General features: G+C 38.6%; 1 protein-coding gene across 1 annotated transcript in view; it reads left to right on the plus strand.

The window, feature by feature from the left end:
* The window catches only part of LOC125039680 (ovalbumin-related protein X-like), a 7,791-nt gene extending 5,414 nt beyond the window's left edge, over positions 1-2,377 (plus strand). The window contains exons 4-6 of the mRNA XM_047633874.1: positions 50-279; positions 1,004-1,154; positions 1,912-2,377. Of these exons, the coding sequence (XP_047489830.1) occupies positions 50-279; positions 1,004-1,154; positions 1,912-2,039 (509 nt within the window). The 3' untranslated portion in view covers positions 2,040-2,377. The remainder of the gene's footprint in view (positions 1-49; positions 280-1,003; positions 1,155-1,911) is intronic.
* Positions 2,378-2,500: the final 123 nt, after the last annotated feature.

Below are 2,500 nucleotides of genomic sequence, written 5' to 3' on the forward strand. Positions count from 1 at the left end.
TTCTTTCATTCTTCTAGTTCTACCTTTCCCATTCCCTTTTCTACTCCAGCCGTCAACACTCCTCTGAATGCCAAGGTGCTGGAGCTGCCCTACGCGGACTCCAACTACTCCATGTACCTATTACTGCCGAGCTCTGAGGCCGAAGGTACAGCGGAAGTCCTCAGTAACCTTTCCAAGAGGAACCTGGAGACCTCGCTCAGCTTGCTTCAGGACGCGTCTGTCCGCGTCCAGCTGCCCAAGTTCAACCTCAGCACCGAGATTAGGAATACGCTCATGACGGTTAGTAAGGTTTGAGAATTACACAGCCATAAACGCTAGGCGGAGAGGTACTGTAGACAAGGAAGATGGATTGTATGCATGCACGTTTTCATACACACACACACATACACACACACACACACACACACACACACACACACACACACACACACATATATATATATATATATATATATATATATATATATATATATATACACTTATACATATACAACATATACATATGTGTGTTTGTGTGTGTATATATAAAAGTGTATATATATGTGTATATATATATGTGTGTGGGGGGGGGGGGTATGTGTGTGTGTGTGTGTGTGTGTGTGTGTGTGTGTGTGTGTGTATGTGTGTGTGTGTGTGTGTGTGTGTGTGTGTGTGTGCACACACATTTATTTATATATATATATGTGTGTGTGTATATACATACTATGTATATGTATATATGTATATATATATATATATATATATATATGTATATATATATATATGTGTGTGTGTGTGTGTGTGTGTGTGTGTGTGTGTGTGTGTGTGTGTGTGTGTGTGTGTGTCTGTGTGTGTATGTGTGGCCGTCAGAAGCAGGGACTTTCTATAAAACGAAGAGGATGATGGAAGACATTCGAAATCCGTAAGGGAATATCTTACTCTCTCTTCTACTCGGCTGCAGGTGTAGCAAGTTACCATCGATGCCATTAATAACCATGTAAAGTAAAACCCCTCTTACCTGCAGACGCTTCAGGACATGGGGATAATGGACCTCTTCTCCCAGCAAGGAGACTTAACAGGCTTTACGGTCTCCCAGCCGCTCTCTGTGGACGAAACGGTGCACAAGGCCACCGTTGAGGTCACCGAAGAAGGCACCGTGGCAGCGGCTGCAACAAGTCAGTTTTGTTTCGTTTTTATGTATTTTTGGTTCACGTGGCATACTTTTATTACACAGAAACCATAATATAAGTATAATACACACACACACACACACACACACACACACACACACACACACACACACACACACACACACACACACATATATATATATATATATATATATATATATATATATATATACACATATAAATAATATATATATATATATATATATATATATATATATATATGAATATATTATGTCTATCTATCTCTCTCTCTCTCTCTCTCTCTCTCTCTCTCTCTCTCTCTCTATATATATATATATATATATATATATATATATATATATACATATATATATGTATGTGTGTGTGTGTGTGTGTGTGTGTGTATGTGTGTAACATTTCAATTTTATTTTTTTCTGGTTTTCTTCCCCTCAGGTATATAAGCAAACAAACTATTCATTTAATGCCTTTCACATTTCCATCGATGAGCATTTGCTGCTTATGTCGTCAAGCCAAAATATGATAATGCTGATAATGTACACTGACCTGAAAACATACGATGATACATTGTTACATATTAAGTATAGTCCCCACCAAGGGCGTTTTGGCATGGACTAGGCCAGTATATCTGAAGAAAGAAATGGATATATGCCTGTCCATGTGCATGTTGTTTCAGATACATCTGTCCAAGACTGCATACGTCCGCGGAATGACTCATGACAACATAGCGCCAATAATCGCCATGAAATGTTTTCCTTTTCAGGTCTGATTGGCATTCGCGTCGTGCCCCACCAGTTCGTGCTGGACAGGCCCTTCGTCTTCCTCATCATGAACAGAGTCGTGGACCTTCCTGTCATGGCGGGCGTCTTCATCACGCCGCCCTCATCGTGATCGTCAGATTGTTGTTTCGGGCGCGGGGTATCGCTTGCCTGGAACGAGGAAGCGATTTATTTATTCTAAAGCTGCTTCGATGTTTATCCTATCACGCTATTTGAATTGGACAATTGGATTTATTTATCTGATGATGTGGTGACACTTCGTTGACAATGCAACGATGTGGCGAAATGTAAATTATGGTACCTTGTTAGTTCTTCATATTTACTTCGAAACCCTCAAAACGGGATTCCTTTGTTGTTTGTGTTTTTTTTTTGTTGACTAGTTTTAATAGAAATATATAACCTGTTAACATACGTTGCTTTCTTATCATATATATGTGTGTGTGTGTGTTTACATATACATATGTATGTGTCTGTGTGTATGTGTGTGTGTGTGTGTATGTATATACATATACATACACACACACACACATATATATATATATATATATATAGATATATATATATATATATATA

Source organism: Penaeus chinensis, chromosome 27 (assembly GCF_019202785.1).
Source record: "Penaeus chinensis breed Huanghai No. 1 chromosome 27, ASM1920278v2, whole genome shotgun sequence".
NCBI classification, from domain to species: Eukaryota; Metazoa; Arthropoda; class Malacostraca; order Decapoda; family Penaeidae; genus Penaeus; species Penaeus chinensis.